Raw genomic sequence first — 20,168 nt, 5'->3', positions numbered from 1 at the left:
CTGGTGGTTCGGTCTGGAGCCTACCTCCCCCGTCTCTGCGTGCAGAGTGGCTCTGCCCGAAGGCCCCGCCCCCAGGCCACGTGTGCGCCCAGCGCCACGCTTTCTGCAGTTTAAGAGAGGTTTTGTTTGGAGAGCTGAGTGGGTTGCGGTTTGGATCTCGGAGCTTGGCTGGCCTCCTCGGTGGCCGAATCTCCACCCTATTCCCGCCCTAGGTCGGCTGGGTTCCCAGCCGGGCTCCAGGCGCCATGGCTTCCCGCGGGAGGAAGCGGAAGGCCGAGACGGCGCTGGCCGCAGCGGCCGAGAAGCGGGAGAAGCCGGCTAGCAGCCAGAAGGGAGTGGAGGAGGCGAGCGTCGTTATCGAGCATTGGTGAGGGGGTCTGGGGAGTAATGGGGGGCGGGCAAGGGCGCCGCAGACCAAGGGTCCCAGTCTTTGACCTTCCCCATCTCTCCTTAGCATGAGCTGACGCGTCTACGGGCGCAACGCCGCGGCCCTGAGCCAGGCGCTGCGCCTGGAGGCCCCGGAGCTTCCAGTGAAGGTGAACCCTACCAAGCCCCGGAGGGGCAGCTTCGAGGTGACACTGCTGCGACCCGACGGCAGCAGTGAGTGAGGGCCCGGGGCGGGGCGTTGGGGGGCATGGATCCGAGGCGAGGAAGCGCGGGTCTCAAACCGCCGCCACCTGATGATTTCGTGGACTTTTCCCAGGTGCGGAGCTCTGGACTGGGATTAAGAAGGGGCCCCCACGCAAACTCAAGTTCCCTGAGCCTCAAGAGGTGGTGAACGAGCTGAAGAAGTACCTTTCGTAGGGAGGTTTGGGCAGAAGTCCTCACGCTGAGGTTTGAAATGGGAAATGGGGGAGAGTGGACTGATCTTGGTGTGGCTTTTGGCGAAGCAGCCCTTACTGTTAAACCCCTTATTTCACACAAGACCTACATTTTCATAACTCTTCTGCTCTCAGGATTTCCTCTAGTGGGAATACCTCTTCCCCTTACTGGTGGGAAAAACTGAAGTCCGCAAAAAATGATTTCTATCCAGTGTGCCCTTTGCTAACTCCATGTTTCATTTCATTGTCTTTGAGCTAAGTCGTGGAATACCGATGGTAATGTAAATGATTATAAAAATGCAAATTGTGTCCTTAGAGGATGCAGTTAATTGTTGCCCTTGGGGTGTAGACCAGTTTTATATATTTGTTTAAAAAAACTCATTTTCCTGTAAATCCCACCGGTTCCCTTATTTATTGGTAAGTTATGATTCTCCCCTTTCCTGATCAAATCTTTGTGTAACTTCAGGTATGCCTACTCCTGTCCTCCTGTGTTTTTTGTTACTGGTATGTTGTTTCTGTTACCACCCCGTGTAATAACCCTGCATTGTAGTACTCACTCCTGGTCACAGGATTTGACCTTGTCTTTATCCCTAGTGCTTCATAGAGTGCTTTGGCATGTTGTCAGGCACTTGATATGTTGAGTGAGATGTGGGGGGAGGATGCAGTCCTTGAGCTCTCCTGGGTTTGTGGGTTCAAGGGAGGAGGGCTGGCTATATGATTGCCTGGAGCCCTTCTCTAACTTTTTTCCCACTCTCATTTTCACAGCCTCTGTCCCTGGTGATGTTGGAGCATTTATGACGGGACATGGCCAAACTTCAGTCATGTGCCTGAAGCTGTGGTTTCTTCTTCTCCAGAAACGGTGGTTCAGTTGTGAGGCAATCCTCTAGTAAGGCACTGAAAAGTTCTTGGATTGGTTTAATAAAAATTAAAGTATTTGGGTTTGATATAAACTATGAGTGATGAAGTAAAACTTAATCTTAAGGTAAGGGATGCCCTAAACCAGCCTTATGGGATTGGTCCCCCTTGTGTTTTTCATAGCCTAAGGTCACCAATTAACCTGGAACTCCTATGGTCCCTGTTAGAGCATGTGAAATACTTGTAAAAACTATGGGGAAAAACAAAATAATTTCTTTTTTAAAAAGCAACTGTATCTTTTTCAACTCAATTCTCCGAAGTGATGATGGAAGTACATCTTCCTGGCCCCTGTGGAGGTTCTGGCTAGATTAACCATACTGGCAGTGACTAAGCCACGCACATCAGGTACTAGACAATACCCTGTCACTCCCACCCACTTAGTGTTCCAGCCCAGCATTGCTTCACACCTCCTCCTGGAACATTTTCTCTCCCACAGAACCCCCACCACAGAGGCTGGTCTTTCTCAGCTCTTCCTCAATCAGTTATTAGATGCCTCTTGACCTGGGAGACCTGGCTTTGGCTGTTACCTATGACCCACTAGAGTTGTGACACACAGTTTATTGTTTCACTTGTCACTAACTGCAAAATAGATTATAAAGAGGTAAGGTGGTTCAAGTTCATAATTTTCTACTCATGGAACGATTTTTGCCTGCCTCCAAAAGCCTGGGGAGGGAAGGAGAGCTGGGGGTATATCTGCCTCTTGTGCTAAGAGGACAGGGCATGTGCTAGCCCACCCGCGTACCTTCTGTTAGCCAACATTTCCCACCCGCCCACTCCCTCTAACCTGCCCTCCCCACTCCACTACGTTAGTATGTCCACCTCTGTTTCTGACTCTGAGGAAGGGTCGGGCCACACGGAGGGAATACTCATGGGCACAATCCCCTCTGACATCGAGTCCACCACATCAATCTCTTCCTCTTCAGGGCTAGCAGGAAGTGGATCCAACAACTCAGAGTTGCCAAATCCCTCCTTGCTTGCCTCTGGAGCAGGGTATAATACTTCATCCGTAGTTAGGGACACTTCCAGCCCAGTCTCCACCCAGCTTGAACAGGGAGGTGAGAGGTCCCCATAGGACCTTTGGGGAGGGTTAAGGGAGTTGAGGTGGAGAAGTTTGTCTCTCTGACCATCCAGTGGCTGGGAGCTGGGAATTTCCAGGTCTGCAGTCCAGGAGCCTCCCACTGAAAGCACCTCCCCTTCACTCACCTCAGAGGGCATGACAAGGGGGCTGCGGGGTTCAATTGGCTCTCTGTTCTCAGAGGGCATGACAAGGGGGCTAAAAGGCTCAATTGGCCCTTTGTTCTCACCAGCAGGTTCCTTTTCCAATCCTGTGATTTCCCTGGGCCAGAGGTCCACATCTGGCAAACACCATTCTTCCCCTTCAATCCAGTTCTTTCCTGTTTCTGTCAGGTGATAACTAGGGGTCCTGCAGCCCTCAGCCCGGGGACTCTCCAGAGACCTTATGGGTGGCTCGATGTCTGAGCCACAGAGCATGAAGTCCAGGATTTCCTCCAGCTCACTGGCGGCAGCAGCACTCGTGATTCGGTACTCCTCAGCCTCACACGGCTGCCCGAGCAGGGCTGTGTCAGATGCATAGGGCTCTCTGCAGTCAATATCCAATCCCGGTGCCTCCCCTATCAGCTCTGGACTGGACCCGAACTCGGACTTCACCACTGGGTTGTATGGGGAGTGGCCAGCAGAGAGGAGAATGCCTTGTAGCCTAGAGCACGTGGGGAAGTCCTCACACAGGTCTGTGCTAGCAGATGACACTTCCTGCTCGTTACCTGAGGACGGCTGAGTCCCTGGAGGCTCTTCTGAGTCTTCAGGTTCTGGGATCTGAGAGCTGTCTTGAGAGCTTTTGAGGGGAGGCTCTTGAACTACCTCCCAGCAGGTCCCGTTGACAATCTTGCGAAGTTTCACTCTGCCAACCTGCCCCTCCTCTGCAGAGTCGGAGTTAGACGCCCTGACTTCAGGGCTCCGCTTCTTGTTCCCGCCCGACTTTCCAAGACCAGATTGGCTCGGGGTACTATGTAGAGGACTAGTTCGCCCTGTTTTCTGCTCGTCTTCTGGTGCTTTATTTATACTCTTCTGCCGCCAAAGACGCCGGCCAGGGGCTGGGGGTACTAAGCTGGGTCCACTTAAAAGGCTGGCAGGCTCGGATGTACAGACATCAGGAGACAGCTTTGCGCGGCTCAGCCTGATCTTTCTGGGCAATAGTCGCTCGTCCACAGAGGGGTACAAGCTGGGTGGGGAAAGTGCTGTAGCACCAAGGGCAGGGTAACTTTTGTTCTCTTTAGGTCCCTGACTGTGGCTTGACGGTGAAGAGCTTTTCTCCTGTGGAGTTGGGCAGGCTCTGGCCTTCCTCTTGAGCAGAAGAGTGCCAGACAAGTTCTCTGTGTTCTGTCGGTTGTTCTTCTCCTGGGCCCCCTCCTCCTTCCCCGAGGACTTCAGTCTCACTGCCCCAAGAGGACAGGGAGTCTGGGTAACAGGCAGTGGAGTTCGAGGGCGGCGGATGGATGCCACCACCCTGGCAGAGATGGCAGCAGCACTTGGAGGTTGTAGGCACTCCCTGTTCAGTCTTCGACCCTGAGGGGCCTTCACCAACTTCCCACCCTCTAGCTGAAGGGATTCTAGCTCAGATACACGGAGCTGACGGGCAGCAGAAAGCACATCCTGGGCTTCTTCTCGAGATACTTCCATCTCTGAGGTATACAGGAAGTCCACCAGCTTCCTAAGTGTCCTGATCTTCAGGCCCCCCAGCTCGAGCACCACCTTCCGACCCTGAGCTGGCCTCTCCCGCTCCAGGCGCTCTGTGAAGAAGGGGCTGCAGGCCGAAAGGATGCAGCAATGGGCTGGGACTGCCTCGCCTGGATGGAAACCCAAACACTTTGTTATCTGTCTCATGCCGACTGGCATGTTCATGGGTTAAGCACAGACATGACTACCTAAATGTGCTGCCTCTTCTCTCAATTTCCCTCCACAGAAGTTCAAGTAGAAGGATAAATTTATTTCTTCTGCCTGCCTGGAACATTCTGCCATTACCTAGCTAACTCAGTTTTTATCTATTTTAGGCTTTCAGAAGGCCTTCCCCCACCCTACCCCCTGTCTGGGTTAGGTGCTCTGTAGCTATCATAGCATTCAGCCATCTGCGCTGTAATTGTCCATCTCCTTCACTAAACTGTAAGCTCTGTGAGGACAGAGACCGTGTCTGTCTTGCTCACTGAAGTATAGCCAGTGCTTGACACAAAGTAGGGGATCAAATACTTGCTGAGTAAATGTTTTTGACTCACACAAGAGTTTAAAACTTTGTATAGAAGCTGCTTGTGGTCTAACAGAAAGATCATGAGCTCTGGATATGGATAATCAGGGCTCAGTTCTCTCCTGGGCTCTCTCCACTGCCTGGTATCCAGTGTCCTGAACAACCTTCTCATTTTATGGGCACTTCATGGGCAATTTCCGTCTCACCAATGGCTTCAGTTAGCAAAGGCTTGCTGAGGCTTCCCAGATTCTACATCTGCCCAGGTATCTTTTCTGAGATATTAAGCATGCCGTAGCCTGCATGACTACATGGAGGTCCCACAAGTACCTCCAATGCAACCTTTCTAGAAAGTGAACTCACCATTCCCCACACTCCAAAACGTCCCAGTTTTTACTTCAAAATAAGATAGCACATTCATCCAATTGCCCAGGCCTGAAAACCAGAAGTCATATTTGATTCTTTTCTCTTACCCACTGCATCTAGTCAAACAATAAGTTTTTTAAAAAAGCTAATACTTTTTGAGTCCTTATTATGTGCCAGGCATCTACGGATTTTAGCAGCATTAATTCATTTAATCTTCGCTGCAACCTTGTGGGGTAGCTGTCATTACAGATGAGTAAACTGTGGCATAGTGAAGTAACATGCCCACAATTACAGTTAAGGAGCAGGGACAAGATTTGAACCCAGGGCTACAGTCTATGCTCTTAACTGCAGCAAGTTTTGTAAATTCTCTTGAATAGCTCATAAACTATATATTTCTTTCTATTCTCAGTGCCTTAGTTCAGGCCACCATTCCCTCTCTCCTGGATTCCAAAATAGCCTCCTATCTGGGCTCAGTAACAATCTAATAATTCTTCTCATTGCAGCCCGAGTGCTGTTTCCAAAGCAGTTAGGACCTTCTTGAAACCTTTAAATACATTTCCCAGCGTTCTTAGGATAAGACCAACTTCCTTGGTGTAACACTTCAGACCTGCTGACCTCTCTAGCCACACCTCTGATCAATACACCTATAGTCTGTGCTCTAGCCATAATGAACCACTCGCAAATCCCTGGTCACGTGTACATCTCTGTACATGCTGTTTTCTCTGCCTGGGAAAATCTTACCCCATTTCCTCCTACTTCTATTTGTCCTTCACAACTCACCTATGGGGTTATTTATTTATTTTTAACAGTTGATTTTTTTTTAAATTTATTTTTTGGCTGCATTGGGTCTTCGTTGCTGCGCGGGGGCTTTTCTCTAGTTGTGGCGAGCGGGGGCTACTCTTCATTGCGGTGCGCGGGCTTCCCATTGCGGTGGCTTCTCTTGTTGTGGAGTGCGGGCTCTAGGCGCGCCTGCCTCAGTAGTTGTGGCGTGCGGGCTCTAGAGCACAGGCTCAGTAGTTGTCGCGCACGGGCTTAGTTGCTCCACAGCATGTGGGATCTTCCCGGACCAGGGCTTGAACCCGTGTCCCTGACATTGGCAGGCAGATTCTTAACCACTGCGCCACCGGGGAAGTCCCCTATGGGGTTATTTCCTCCAAGAAATTCTCCCTAACACCCATCCCCCAACCTACTCAAGTCTGTGAAGGATGCTCCTCTTTTGTGCTCCTGTATCAGCTTATACTTACCCCAATGTTATTTATTATACTGCCCAGTTACCTGGATGCACTGGTTATTGGAACGTCTCCCCTTTACACGGTTTCCTTACGAGGATGGACTTATCTTCATATATACTACATGCCATGCTAGTAAAGTATACTAGCATACACCAGGCAGTTGATACTTTTTATGTTTATTTTGAATTAAGGAATGCATCCCAACTCTGCACTTCCTAAGAGAACCAAGAGACAAGTCACTTAACTCTCTAGGCCTCAATTCGCTCATCTGTAGAGCTGGAACCATGTAACGTTCCGCATCTCACAAGGCTGTTATAAGAATCAAATGAGACACTAAACTGTGCTATATGTACTCTGCAAACTGTAGAGTGTTACACAATGTTGGCTGTCATAATCCCTTTTGATAAATGAAGAAAGTGAACTGGAAAGAGGTGAAGTTACTTGCTCATTTGTTACTGTTAGTAACAAAACTAGGACTTAAACTCGGACTCCTAGTCTTAGGCCTTTTACACTATACCAGGCTCTACCCCAAGCTGATTTAACATTTCAAGTGTAAAGGGAAGGGGTGGAAATAAGCTATATGTTTTTAGGTTTAACAACAAAACAATAAAAGCCATCAATTTGAAGACAAGAAAAAAGGAAAATATGTAATAGTATCATCTAATAGTTACATTGTGCCTAGTACATTAAAAGTACTGTTCTAAGTGCTTTACGTATGTTAACTCAATGTTCACAACCATCCCACTACGGTGTATCCATGTTTTACCGAATTTCTATGCTTACAAAACTTTGTAATTAGTTTCATTTTTTAAGCGAAGGAGCATAATCTCACTTTCACTCTTGAAAAATGTACCTGTCCTAGAAAGAGCCAAGCTCTTTACCAAATAGCTTACAGTACTCAAAGGCGATAATTACACACTTTCCTGGTTTTTTCCTGCACTGCTTGGCCCTGAAGTCATTTTATCTTAGTCTATGGTGAGTTTTCAATTGAGTCCCTACTGGTCTCTTACCTTCTGCCTGCAGAAGGACATCACAGAACACACCACTCTGTTGCTGGTGATGAAGCTGCAGAAAAGCTAGCCGGAGGAACCGGGGATTCCTGTATAGGATTTTGGGACTGGCAGAAGAGCACATGTTGGTCTCTTAACAAACCTAGGTTTTCATGGATCAGATTCCTGTGGGTGAAATAATACCTTTCAGAAGCACGATTATACCTATTTTTTTTTTTTTGTCTTTGAAATGACAGGGAAATTTTGAAAGTGGGAGACAAAAGCATGAGTTGAGGAACCATAAGTCCAGGAACTGTGCCAAGGGTATCTTAAGAAAGAATATCCTAGTGGTTACAGGTGGGAGCTCAGAAACAGCCTAGATTTGAATCTCAGCTCTGTTATTTATTAGCTTAGATGTATAATTTCAGGCAAATGACCTAACTTCTCTGAGTCTTACTTTTCTCATCTAGGAAATGGGAATTATAACAGTACTGTACTTACCTCGTAAGGCTGTTTTAGAGATTTAATGAGTCAATTTTACCAAATTGCTTACTACTGTGAGTGTCCGGCACGAAACTAGCACTCCAAAAATGGAGTTGTTCTTATCCTTAAACCTTCCTCGTTCACATTTGCCAGAAACCCAACTCCTATACTGCTCACTACTCATATTCTTCCTGAGCACCGTTTCATGGGTATACTTCCCCAATTTAACACATTTTAACAGAACACCACGGAGTATTAAATGACCTCTAGGAAGTCGTACACACCTTCTTTTCCCTGAGCTCACTCTATCACACTAACCAGCAGAGGGTGCACAGTAAAGAAAAGAAGCTGCTGGACTTGGTGGCAAGGTCTCTCACAGCAGTAAGAATATTGCCACCGTGGGTTCAGATGTTCTTGACCGAAGTGAGCCTGATTCCACCTGGAAATTGGCAAAGAATCTGGCCTTTCGGTTTGTCAGTCTGGTCAGTTCTCTGGCTAACAATAGAGCAAGGATAATTAAGCGTTCTACCCCTCCCAACACAAGCTGGGTATTCTGACTTCAGGCTCACTACGTTTCCAGCTTTTTTGCACTGAGATCCCCACACTCACTGCACAGCCGGTGCTCCTTCCCTGGCACGCAGTTTTCTGTCAGGTGGCACTGAAGCTCCGAACAGTTCACGTCAAACTATCAGGAAAGAAAAGAGTGGAAAGGTAAATTAAGAAACTGTAGGCTCAATTCCATCCCAGCCAGAGAGATGGGGATGGAGGATGGCAGCTGTTGCAAGGGCCCAGAGGTAGGCCCGGGGGAAGCTTCCCAATCCACCAGCCCTGGGCCTTGTCCCCAGACCCAACCTGGAAGAGCTCTGCGGCAGGAGGTGCTCCTGCTGTCCTCTCCGTGCTTGGGTCCTTGGTCCAGCCTGCCTTGCTTCCTCCCAAGGTCCAGGCTGGCGCGGGACGGGGCTGGGGGTGGGGGTGGGGTTTAGCAAAGCTGCACAACGTCCTGAGGGTTCTCCCCGTCCAGAACCAAGGGAATCGGGGTTGGCGGGGGAAAGCAGGGCTTCAGGGAAGGCCCTGCAAAGCTGGGCGCCTCGGCCCAACTCCTTTGAAGACAGAGCTCTCGGCGCAAAGGTTTCTGGGAATGGAGCGTGGGGATCGCGGAGGCCCTAATTCAAGGCTCACCCAACACCGTCACCTCCGGCCGCACGGGCTTTGCAGCCACTCCCTGGTGCCCTCGTCCTGCCGCAGGCCTGGGGATCCTTATGCACTGAGAAGTGGTGACAGCGAGGGCCTGAGGCCACGCGGCCGGTGCCACACACCTCGCGCCACGTTTCCGCTCACCGCACGTCGCGGCCCCGACGTCCTTCCTCCTCCCCCAGCTCGTGGGCTTACGTCTGCCCGAATACGTTATCCCCATTGGCAGAGGCTCCTCAAAGAGCCAATCACAGGACGAGGAGCGCTTTGGGCGGGAGGCTAAGTCTCGAGGGACTTGGAGGCTGCGGGAAGGCGGCAGGGCTGCGAGAGGAAGGGGGAAGGGCCCGCTCGGAAGGAATTCTTCTGGAAGCCGGCCTCGTCCTCTGTACCCGATGAAAACACACGGAAAAGAGGCTCAGGACTCCCAACGGGGCAGGCTCCAAGGTGGTAGAAGGGCACCTGCGGCTTCCCTTTGAGGAGGCTGCGAATGGCCTCGGCCCCACTAAGAGCGCCCCAGCCGTAATGGACGAGAAGGCCTCTGGATGGCTCCAGTCGCACCTTGTCCCCCATGTCTCTCACTAGATGTCTCCTGAGGCCAGGAATGTTCTGGAACAAGGTCCTCGGGCTAGTTTCTGAATTCAAGTTTTTCACAGATTCCACTCCAGCCCCACATCTCGGAGACCTCGTGACCCAGGGGGTGGCAGAACTTTCCGTCTGGAGGGGGGGTCAGCGGTGTTGATTTCCTTCGCACACTTCCCGACTGGAAACAGCTGTTCTCAGGGATGATACCAAAAATTAAAAGATCTCGAGATTAAACATTTAGAGAGAATGCCAAGCCACTTTAGAAATCTGGACAGCTTCTCTCTGCCCTGTGCGCGTTAGGACGCGGGTCCTGGCTTCGGGTCGCTGCCAGGTGATGTCCAGCGCTGGACGGCGCCGGCTGAATCCAACACCACTGGGGACAAAGTGTGGTGAATTCGCCCGGAGCAACCCCCGCGGAGGCCAACTGGAGGCAGGAAGGACGATGTCTAAGAGAAGGGGAACCTGCCCACGGACAAAACGTAGAGGGGTGAGTAGTACAGGGCGCTCAAGTGTATCTTTACTGATATTTTGCACCTTTTCAAAAAGGATTTGAGGTGGTTGATTGAAATATGGGGGGTGGGGGTGGATTTCCAAGTCAGGTAATATTTTCCCTAGTTTGAGGCTCCTGCTTTTAAGACGAAGAAAGAAACAAGGAACAGAAGACATTTTTGGTTGCCGTCATATTTTGAAGAGGTAGCAGTTCGTGAAAGGACATAAAACTTAGCAGAAGGACAGGTTTTAGATGTTGTCAGCACGCACACACACACACACACACACACACACACACACACACACACAAAGCGAGCAAGCAAGGAAAAAAAGGCAGGACAATACTTGTTCGCGCCTCTGTTACTGTGGAATCAAGACTAGATTATGCAGGTGCAATACCACTATAGGTGATTCTTCGGGGTTGTAAAGAAAATATAAGTATTACATCCCCTCATGAATATATTGTTATCAGGATTAGATTAATTTTCAAGAGGTAGCGAGGACTCACTTCTTGGTTTTATGTTCGGTTTTTTTTTTTTTTAATCCAATTTTAGTTAAATCTTGTGTTAGTAGATTTTCTAAAGGGAATGATAAATGGCCATCCTATGCAGGACTTCAAAAATGACAGACTTTGGATGGTAATGTGTTGTCATCAGAAGGTAGAAAGGAGTAAAAATGTTTTGTTTTCCTTTGTATGGATAGCCAGTTTTTTTTTTTGGAGTTGGATTTTTAAAAATTTCTTCTCTTTGGCATTTATAGTTTTAGTCTGTTTTAGAAGTAGAGCCATCACAGCACAGTGCCCTGCCCTACATAATAATTTTAACACTTCTTTTTTTTTTTTTTTTTTAACACTTCTTTTTTAAGTATAATTTTATTTCACGGCTCTTCCCTAATCTTTCACCATTTTATGGTATCTTTTCTTTGTGTGTACGTGGTGATGGTTGTTGGTGGAGCAGTTAAACTTTGAGAGTTGTAAGAGTGAGCACTGACTGTAGTCTTCCATGCATAAAAAACAAAACAAAACCAAAAAGCAAAAAAGGAAAGAAAAAAAAGCCCCAAACAAAAACAACCCTGTATCTCTGAACACATCCTCAATCCATTGACTTCTCTCCATTTTTACTGCTATCACTGTAGTCAACTCCATATCACTGCAACTTGATCTTCAAACTAATTTCCTTGCTTTCGCTCCTGCCCCTACTTTTTAAAATTATTATTATTTTTTAAAATTTTTATTTATTTTTGGCTGTGTCGGGTCTTCGTTGCTGCGCACGGGCTTCTCATTGCGGTAGCTCCTCTTGTTGCGGAGCACTGGCTCTTGGTGCGTGGGCTTCAGTAGTTGTGGCTCATGGGCTCAGTAGTTGTGGCTCACGGGCGCTAGAGCGCAGGCTCAGTAGTTGTGGCGCACGGGCTTAGTTGCTCCGCGGCATGTGGGATCTTCCCGGACCAGGGCTTGAACCCGTGTCCCCTGCATTGGCAGGCGGACTCTTAACCACTGCACCACCAGCGAAGTCCTCTTGCCCCTACTTTAATCCATTTGGCACATAAGCAGCCAGATCTTTTCAAAATGTGGACTGGATTACGTCACTCTGCTGTTTAAAATCCCCACAGGCTTTCTTCCACCTAAGAATAAAATCAAAACTCCTTTCTCTAACCTATAGAACCCTTCACATTCTGATTCCCACCTATCCCTCCCTCCTCATTTCCAACATGCTCTGCTGGATCCAGTATGTTTCAGCCCCACACTTTAGGGCTTTGGCATTAGTAGTTGCCATTGCTTATATTTTCTCATGGTTGGCTGCTTCTTACCATTCAGATTTCAACTTAAATGTCACCTGTCCAGAGAGACTGTCCCTGACATCCAGTCTAGAACAAGCCCCAAGTCATTCTCATCAGTCTGTTTAGATCTCTGCATAATGTTCCATCTGACATCTTATCTGTTAATCCTCTGCAACGGCATCCCCCCCCCCCTCAACTAGAATGTAAACTTGAGAGCAGGAAACTTGTCTATTTCATTATCCTTGACGTCTGGAAGAGTGGGATGGTGCTCAAAATAACCCAGAAGGAACTAGTCTTTTTTCTGTTCACTGAGTATAAACAGTTTTTCCCTCAGTGAGTATTAATCCTTGTGATTCTTTATTTGGAGATGGCTGTTTGAGATAACTTTAAAATTTAACAACTTTTTCACCACTGAGTTAACTTTTTTGACTTGTATATAATTTTATTTTGAATGTTATCTACAAATTCATTAATGTTTAATGGCTTGTCCAGGATTATATAACTAGTAAGCCAACAGACTTCATTCATTTATTCATCTGTTGCTAAATATGAGATACAAGGCTGAGCTCTGGGGCTACACCATAAACTAGAAAGACATTTTTTATGCCTTCATGGAGCTTATCTTCTGGTGGGGGAGACAGGAAAACACACACACACATACATACACACGAAAAAAGGAAGGCAAAATACTTGCAAGTTAGTGGTGGTGTGAAGGACACAAGACTAGTCCATCTCTAGAAAATCATAGCATATTCTAGATAATGGCTCTGACCTAGGAACCAGTGAATCAACAAACATATGTGTTGATTGTTTTCCTTTGACAATCATCTTTGGCTTTTTTTTTCATCTTTGGCTTTTAAACTTGCTATATAAGACTAGGAATAGATGGAAAGTAGAGGTAGAAGATGTGATAAGGTAACAGGAAAAGATTCTTAGATAATGAGACTTAAAGGCTGTTTGTTTCTCTGTCAAATGTATTCATTTCCTATTCTATTATAGTTTGTTTAAACCCCATCAGACAAGTGCTGTGATGTCTATTACCTCTTCCAGCACTTCTGAGAGAAGTCCTTTTTGGCCACATTAGACCAAATATGAGGGTATATGAGACCATAGACCAAATACGAGGGGGTGGGTAACGATCAGATAAACCTGATTAGAAGGGCACTTTCATCCTGAGGAGGAGCAGAATTCCAGTTTAGAAAGATAAGGAAAGGTCAGATTATGCTTAATAAGTGTTACTTTAATGTATTGGATGAGTAAATATGGCATCTTGAAAACAGACGAGGACAGACAGTGTAAGGTAATGGAAAGAGCATGGGCCTTGGAGTCAGACTGATGAGGGGCTTACTCCTTAGCCAGATGAGCTCAGGTTAGTTTCTTAACCTTGCTGAGCCTTGATTTTCTCGTCTCTAAACGGTGGTGATACTATCTCCACGGTGGTGTTTTAGAAGTTAGGGACAGTGAATGCAAAGTGCCCTCATGTGATAGATGCTTCGTTTATTGGTTGCTATTATTGGGCAATGGTGAATTACTGAAAGTTTTTTGGTAGGGTAGATATTGGTAATAATAACTCATTGAGTTTGTACTATATGCCATGCATTATTTTAAGAACCTTATGTGTATTTTAATTCTCACAACAGTCCTGTGAGATATAGCTATTATCTCCATTTTATAGTTAAGAAACTGAGTCACAGAGAGATTATATAACTTTTACAAGGTCACAAAGTATGTAGTACATTTACTTGATTAAGTATACTTACAGCAGAGAAAGGTTTGAAGCCAGTCAGTCTGACTGCAGAACCTATGCTCTTAACTATTTTAGATTATGAAAACTTTATGAAGATTCATTTGGTAGCAGTTTACAGGATAGATTTTTCAGTAAGAAAGAAAATTTTCAATTTATCAGTATGATTTTCACATAGCTAATCCCCGAATGACCATAAAATACTAGTCTTTGTCAAGCATGTAAAAAAAAAATTTCAATCTCTGTCCTTCATGGCCTAATAGTCTAAGAACATATTAAAGATAACTCTTAATTCAGAAAAAGAATACTTGCTATAATCCTTTATTTAGGTCAAGCATAAACAATGTATGAACTAGACAGTCTTAAGCTCAAAGTTAACAAATAAATTGAATTTTCTAGGTATGAGATTTTCTTTTCCTTACACATGCTCTCGTCTCCTCCAAATATATTATTTATTGGATATCATTTACTCTCCCCCTGAAACCCACATTACTTTGATTTGGGGACAAATGGGAAGACAGTGATTTTCCTCAACAGCCTAGTGGATTCAGCTTCCTTCTAGTTGAAAGTATAGACACTGAAAATTGTTAACAAGTCCAAGCATTAGGTTTTCTAATTAACTCTAATGCATTTAAACCAAAACAATAAAATTGAGAGTTTACCTCAGATATCCCCTACCGTCCCAATCAACACATTGTAGTCCTGTTTCTAGCATTTCACGCTCCTTCCCTTCCTGTCTTCCTTTGGGGAAATGCTTTGGGGTAGAAAGCAACAAACCAAATAGCAGCAGGCAAATAAAATCAGCTCTTTTTTGCTTCCCCACCCGGAAAGGAAGGAGGGAGCAAGAACCCCACCATCAAAGAGAACCGAGGTTCTTAGGCATGCCATTCTAAAAACCCCTTATTCCTTCAGCCCCCTTCCCCGACCCCTCCCAGCTCTGCAGTAATTCCTCAGAGATTATATAGGTCTCCACTTTAAATATAAATATATATATAAAACTTCCCCCTGTCTCTTTTTCTCCTCCTCTTGCTCTTCCCCCACCCTTTTTTTTTTTTTTTAATTTCCTATAATAAAGTTTCCTATTGGATAAAATCAGCTCCCTGATTTATGCCCGGCTCCTATTGGAAGTTCTCAGGGGCTGACATCACTTAGGAAAGCGAGGGGGTAGGGCTGCCAGATCAGTTTGTCACCACCCAGGCTCCCTAGCCTTTGGCTGGGTGCAACTTCCATTTTAGGTGTTGGATCTGAGAGAAAAAAAAAAGAGGGAGAGAGAGAAAGAAGAGCAGGAAAGATCCTGAAAGGAGGAAGAGGTGGCGAAAAATCAACTACCTTGCTGGATTTGTCTTTCTCAGAACATTGACGAAGCCTTGGTTTTCTTTCTTAAAGGACTGGTTTTTAGAAGTCCACATTTGAGGTGTGTGCCTTTTTAAAAAATATGTGTATAGACGGGTAAAGGAGGATAAGCCAAGTTGAATTTTTGTCTTACGGTAACCGAGGGAATTTAAAAACGAGAGAGTCTGTTATGCTGACGGGTAACTTTTAAGCAGTTAATTTTTCTTTCTACTTATTTCGGGGAATTTTGGTATTTTATCATATTTAAAGCAAAGTAAAATGTTCAAGACCCAGAAACAAACTTCTGGTCTCTCTAATATAGGGAGATGAATAGATTCAGGAGGGTGAGAGCATCCATAAATGTACATTTTGGTGTGTTCTTTGATTTTATGTATTTTTTTCTAGGTTAGGCTAACAAACTTCTGTTTTCAGAGCCCAAACCAAAAGTTGGTTTTTTTGGCATGTTGCGTGTGGGTTGGGAAAGGAATTTGTCCGGGTCGGAAGCTAGTTATACAGATGGTTCTTCATATGTTTCAAAACTTTTCTTTCTCCTTTTTATCATTAGATTTGTGGAAGTGGAAAGTTGCAGGGAACTTTGCAGCTTAAATGGTGATATTTTTTCCCATAGAGAGTTTGAACGGCCCAGATCGGTTTCAGCCCTGCTGTTGCTGGGTGGATCCTTCTTTTACTTTTCCAGGTGTGGTGGGTAGGAGCCTCATTCTCCTTCTAGACTTAGCCTCCCTGCTTTGCCTTATAAAAGAAAATAAATGGATCCATGGTAACTGAATTGCCATCCCTTTCCTTCTAAAACTACCTTTGCTAGCAAAGATTTGTGGAGGTATTGTATGTTCAGTCTGCATATACGATAACGTTTGGTTTATGTGCTTAAAGGAATAAGGAAATTCTAATCATGCTTTTTTAGTTCACCTGAGTAAAGTGGCACATGTGAAAATATTTTCAGCTTTGTGCTCTCTGAAAGGGCCTTGGATTAAAATAAGGTTAGGCTAAGGGTAAAACACTTACACAAACTTTAGTGTTTAGGATGCATTTGAGAAAGCACAAGGGGAATTCTTATTTTTAAACCAAACAAAGTTATTTTTTGGAGGTGAGGTTTTTATTTGGTTAATTTGCCGTGAAATCAGAAGCCTTTAAGATCTGAAGGCCCATGACTGTGCTTTCATATCTTATATTTAATTTCAAGATTTGTTTTTGTTTTGCAAACAAATTCTTGTAAAAATACTGATGCTAGATAACCATATAACCAACTCATCAGTGGCTGAAAACTGGATGTTCTCTTCCTTCTCCCTTTGAAAATGTGAATCATTTGAAAATTATAACTGCAATAGATACTGCCCTAATTGTAACAAGATGGGCCTTAATATATAAGCTGCTCATTAGCTTTAAACTGGTATGTATCTATAATAATCCTCTGATTTTGTACCCCCCACCCCTTAATTCTTTTTAGACTAGAACACTTCCTTGAATTTCTTTTCCAGACATGAGTATTTCTTGAAAGCTGATTTCATTCTTGTGACGTTGTGGCTTCAGAGGAAATGGAACTTTGTTCCTTCTTTTAATATAATTTATGCAAGGGCTACAGTAAGATTTTAATGTCTGGATCTCCTAATTATAGCAAGTGCAGTTAAAAAGAAAGAAAAAGGACAATGTGTACAGTTTGTTGGGCTGTAGTTCTTATTTCATTAACAAATTTTCAAATGCTCTTTCTGCCTTGACCCCAGCCTAGGGGTTTCTTGGTGGATCTTTGGAGGATTGGTCATGTTGCTACCAGAGTGTCAGTTTCCCACTCAACCTTTAGGGGGAGGGATGAGGGAATCTGAAGAAGGAGTACAAAGGCAGTTTGAAAATAGGTTCTGGATGACTGAGTGGTGGTGGTTTGGGTCCAGCTTTAAATGCTGGGCTTTGTGTAGCTGCAGTGAACGTCCTAGTTAACTAGCGTCCAGGACTATTTCACGAACTGAGGCATTGTTTTGACTGGTGTGTACTATTAGAGCCTTTTGGATGATAAGATGGAAGATTTGTCTTTTACCTCACCTCTCCTAGTTCTTCCAGGAAATATAATAAGGGGTGTGAATAAGTAAATCTTTTATTTTTTGTTTTGCTCCCCATTTTGGTTTGGGGGTAAAAAAAGACAAGTAAGTAAGAGTTGTGCAGATTTTTCTTTCCTTGTCTGACTCCTGTATGCTGTTGGTTTCTTTGTTATATGACTAAGGTATGCTATGTTCCAGGTGGGGGCCTCCTTTGGGTGCTTAGAGTCCTAGTGCCTTTCTTAGGGTTCCAGTTATGGAGAGTTAGAGGGATTAGAACATGTTCTTTCAGCTAGGATAAAAATGGGGAGTATTGGAAATCTTAAAAAAAAAAAAAAGCTCCAAGTAATTGCAATTCAGCCTTGGGTTTATGAGGTAGTTGCTCTCTAAGGATGAGTGAGAGAGGATGGATGCAAATAAATTAAGCATAGATCACTCTTCAATTGGAATAGCAAAATGATTAGCTCTGTAATAATTTATTGCTTTCTATTTTGGCACCTGGTGGTCCCCTGTTACTAACTGCCCACCCTCCCTCCCCCACCCCCCTCCTTGTTTTTTTACTGAGTGCTAAGCATTTTGCATAAACTATTGTATTTACTTAATTTCCTACAACAACTTTTTGTTTGTTTGTTTTTTGGTTTATTTTTTGTTTTTTAAGGAATTTGAGCCTCAGAGAAGCTGAGGTTTGCTGAAAATTTCAGGGCTTGTAAGTGACCAAGGCCAGGATTAAACCCTGGTCTGACTAACTACAAAGTTAGTGGACTTAACCACTAAAACACTGCAATTCTCCACAGAGAATAGAAACGAGCCAGAACTAAAATGAACCCTTGCTAGAGGCAGGAGTGTTTCATCTTGCCTGAAGGTCAGTGCTCATTTAGATTTCCAACCCCCTCCGTGTTAGAGTAATGTACGTAAAAAAATCCATTTTCCATAAAGCCTGTGGGGAGGTGGGGAGCTAGATATGTTAGAATGGATATTATTTCAATCTTTAGAACAGGAGTCTTTCCATATGCACACCATTTCCCTCCTCTAATTTCTTAAACTTACTGGAAATGTCTCAAACTTCATTTGATTGTCAGTGAAATTTCTTCTTCCAGAGAATTTTCTGGCATGTGGTTTGGAATGATACTGCCAACTTGCAGGGAGAGGTTTGTAGCAGGTAGTTCAAATAATGTTTATCACACTGTATTAAAATGGTCTATTTATTTTTTGAATTTTTGAATTTTATTTAATTTATTTTTTATACAGCATGTTCTTATTAGTTATCTATTTTATACGTATTAGTGTGTATATTGTCAATCTCAATCTCCCAGTTCATGCCACCCCCCTCCCCCCACTTTCCTCCTTTGGTGTCCATACATTTGTTCTCTACATCTGTGTCTCTATTAAATTATCTATTTATTTTTGTCTTTGCCTCTGTACTGACCTGCTTGAGTGTAGGTACTGTCTTACCTCTGTATCCTCTTAGCACCTATCTTAGTGTCTGGGATATATTGAGGTGCTCAGTAAGCTTTGGTTAAATAGGCACTATGGGAATCAGTGAGGGACTTTTGTGGGGAAGGCTGAAAGGAAGTTGAAATAGGAAGCAATTCAACAAAGATTAATAAAATTGCAATGTAATTTTGAAACTTTAGTCTGTAGTTTCAACCTTTTACACATCTCCCACCTTTCATGTAAAAAGTAAGGGTCCTGGACTTCCCTGGTGGCACAGTGGTTAAGAATCCGCCTGCCAATGCAGGGGACACGGGTTCGAGCCCTCATCCAGGATGATCCCACATGCCGCGGAGCAACTAAGCCCGTGCGCCACAACTACTGAGCCTGTGCTCTAGAGCCCGCAAATCACAACTACTGAGCCCGTGTGTCACAACTACTGAAGCCCGCGCGCCTAGAGCCTGTGCTCCACAACAAGAGAAGCCACCGCAGTGAGAAGCCCAAGCACCCCAACAGAGTAGCCCCTGCTCGCCGCAACTAGAGAAAGCCCGCGTGCAGCAACGAAGACCTAACTCAGCCAAAAATAAATCAATAAATAAATTAAAAAAAAAAGAAAAAAGTAAGGGTCCTAGTCAGTTCATTTCATACTATAGGCAGCTGTTAACTTCAACCACTGAAACCTTAAATGCAGCCATTTTCTTGGGCAGAGGAACTCGTTACCCAGAACATATTAGGGCCGCAGCAGGGAAATATTGCTTTCAGCCATGTTGGAAGTGAATGGTTTTTATACTTGTTAATAAAAACAAAAAGCTTGGGAACATAGTTTTGAACATTAGTGCTTCAAAGAAAGTATGTTGGGGCATCATTGTACTTTTTTCACCGCTTTCACTGTGAAACTTCAGGAGATTTTGTTCACAAAGTGGGAAGTTTATGAGTTTAAGAACCCAAATTAATTTTCCTAGGAAATTTGGAATAATAGTAACAAGAAATTTGCCTAAAGGAACAAGCCATAGGTTATCAGTATGCGATTTCATGTTCTCTTCCCTTGCAAAAGGGGTTAAATGCTTTGAGAAGCTGAAATAGGGATTGCTCTGCCTAAATGCAGCTGCCTCCAAGGTTTGCAATAGAGGGCATTGATATAGCCTGGCAGGGAGATTGTGAAGGCGGGGAAGAAAAACTGTTCTGGTTAGAACTAACAAGTGGGATATAAGGGTATGGATTAATTTGTATTTAGTTATATTGTATAATGTATTTTTGGAAGTAATTTTTTCCCACTAAGTCTACTTGGAATTGCATGTTATTGATTATTAAATATTAAGTATTGAGAACAGGGCCCACATTTACTATTCTGGTTCAGGGACAGTGTTCCCCATTTTTAAGGCCATTTCCTCTCCAGTGAGTCCTTAAGCCTTTCTGGAGTGGTGTGGGCAATTTATTTTATTTTTTAAAAATTTATTTATTTAATTTTGGCTGCGTTGGGTCTTCGTTGCTGTGCGCAGGCTTTCTCTAGTTGAGGCGA

At 44.7% G+C, this 20,168-nt stretch overlaps 3 protein-coding genes across 15 annotated transcripts in view; 2 read left to right on the top strand and 1 right to left on the bottom strand.

The window, feature by feature from the left end:
* Window positions 1-47: 47 nt before the first annotated feature.
* SELENOH (selenoprotein H) lies at window positions 48-1,771 on the top strand. Of its 2 annotated transcripts, XR_014231361.1 has the most exons (5): window positions 48-367; window positions 455-600; window positions 704-834; window positions 1,288-1,325; window positions 1,587-1,771. XR_014231361.1 is itself a non-coding variant. In XM_082341317.1 (4 exons), exons 1-3 carry the CDS (start codon window positions 246-248, stop codon window positions 802-804), a joined length of 369 nt encoding a protein of 122 aa, XP_082197443.1. In that variant the 5' UTR covers window positions 50-245; the 3' UTR covers window positions 805-834; window positions 1,587-1,771. The 2 variants fall into 2 exon arrangements, 1 of the variants encoding a protein (XP_082197443.1); XM_082341317.1 differs by lacking the exon at window positions 1,288-1,325 and having other exon boundaries at window positions 50-367.
* Window positions 1,578-14,884, bottom strand: BTBD18 (BTB domain containing 18). Of its 4 annotated transcripts, none has more exons than XM_082341180.1 (4): window positions 14,504-14,884; window positions 8,669-8,744; window positions 7,598-7,762; window positions 1,578-4,600 (listed from the first exon to the last, which is right to left on the bottom strand). In XM_082341180.1, the coding sequence occupies exons 3-4, from the start codon at window positions 7,719-7,721 to the stop codon at window positions 2,538-2,540; spliced, it is 2,187 nt and encodes a 728-aa protein (XP_082197306.1). In that variant the 5' UTR covers window positions 7,722-7,762; window positions 8,669-8,744; window positions 14,504-14,884; the 3' UTR covers window positions 1,578-2,537. The 4 variants fall into 4 exon arrangements, with proteins under 4 accessions (XP_082197306.1, XP_082197305.1, XP_082197304.1 ...); XM_082341179.1 differs by lacking the exon at window positions 14,504-14,884 and adding an exon at window positions 8,912-10,046; XM_082341178.1 differs by having other exon boundaries at window positions 7,598-10,020.
* Window positions 10,184-20,168, top strand: part of CTNND1 (catenin delta 1) — a 51,986-nt gene continuing 42,001 nt past the window's right edge. For 4 of the 9 annotated variants that reach the window (XM_082341108.1, XM_082341116.1, XM_082341115.1 and 1 more), the window contains exon 1: window positions 15,060-15,255. The gene's annotated coding sequence lies outside the window, so the exon portion shown is untranslated. Of the gene's footprint in view, window positions 10,320-15,050; window positions 15,256-20,168 lie in introns of those variants that run through there. The other 5 variants (XM_082341111.1, XM_082341109.1, XM_082341110.1 and 2 more) reach the window with 4 other exon arrangements.

The sequence above is a fragment of the Balaenoptera borealis genome (assembly GCF_965194805.1).
Source record: "Balaenoptera borealis genome assembly, chromosome: 11".
NCBI classification, from domain to species: Eukaryota; Metazoa; Chordata; class Mammalia; order Artiodactyla; family Balaenopteridae; genus Balaenoptera; species Balaenoptera borealis.
This window is presented reverse-complemented; position numbering and strand designations above follow the sequence as displayed.